Here is a 1,115-nt window from a genome sequence, read left to right on the forward strand (position 1 = left end):
TTCTTCCATAGTTCTTGTCTTCTTACTTGAGACAACAGAAGTTCTTGTCTTTGCGAATTGGGGAAATTACTATTGTCTCAGTCTTGTGTTTCTCTATAAGCAAGAAAAAGAGACGACCATATATACCATGTCGATGGTACCAGCTGCACGCCGTGGGTGTATCATGGGTGTTCGGTTTCCCCGTACTGAAGCAGAGTTGATCAACTTTCTGAAAAGGTTCCTAAAGGGCGAGCTTTTGCCGAGTGAATGCCCTAATTTCCAACTTGCCGATATCTATGGAGACCAACCACCATGGCAGATATTTGCAGCTTCTGATCATCCCGAAGAGAAGGTTCGCTATATTTTTACTCGGTTGAAGAAGCAGAAGAGCGAACATACAAGGGTTCGTCGAACTTGCGCCAACGGGACATGGAAAGGCCAAACCGGTATTTTTCCTATCAAGAATGGTAAGGGAACTGTGGTTGGGTTTAGAAGATGTTTCAAGTTTCAAACTAGTAGTAAAGAAGGAGAGCACAATAAAGATTGGCTGATGAAAGAATATTCCGTCGGGGATGATTTCTTCAAAGAAAACAATATTCCTAAAGAGGATATTGTAGTGTGCCGAATCAAGAAGAATATAAGAGCTGAGAAAAATCATGGGGTAACTATGGAGGAACAAGTTGCTCCAAAAGTAATCGAAGCTATGTTGCATGGACCTGATGAAGTTTACGGCACAACAGTACTACAACCAGAAACAACTTGTGAAGCAGCTGAACATCAAGTTATGGACGAGACTCAAAAGATGAATGAACAGAATAATAATAATAGCAGCAATACTAATGACTGCTCCAACTACCAACAGGAGATTAATTGGGCTGATGATCTGCTCATAGGTATTGGCGACTTTGGAGATATAATCTGGTGAGCATGAGTAATGAAGGGGAAGTAGAACGAGGGGAGTAGAGACACGCAGCAGTCAGTTTATATAATTCGATGAAGTACTAGATGGAATTTACAGAAAATAGAGAAACTTTGACATATTTAGTTTCTAACTTTATAACTTTGAGGAAAGCAAAAGAAACTTACTACTATTTCTTAGTACTACTAGGTGACAGTTTACTCGTTGGAATAAACTT

At 40.0% G+C, this 1,115-nt stretch overlaps 1 protein-coding gene across 1 annotated transcript; it reads left to right on the forward strand.

Moving 5' to 3' along the window:
* Positions 1-127: 127 nt before the first annotated feature.
* Positions 128-904, forward strand: LOC109219974 (NAC domain-containing protein 78-like). Its single transcript, XM_019384436.1, has one exon. The coding sequence runs from the start codon at positions 128-130 to the stop codon at positions 902-904; it is 777 nt and encodes a 258-aa protein (XP_019239981.1).
* The last annotated feature ends 211 nt before the right edge of the window (positions 905-1,115 follow it).

This window comes from Nicotiana attenuata, unplaced genomic scaffold (assembly GCF_001879085.1).
Source record: "Nicotiana attenuata strain UT unplaced genomic scaffold, NIATTr2, whole genome shotgun sequence".
In the NCBI taxonomy this organism is placed as follows: Eukaryota; Viridiplantae; Streptophyta; class Magnoliopsida; order Solanales; family Solanaceae; genus Nicotiana; species Nicotiana attenuata.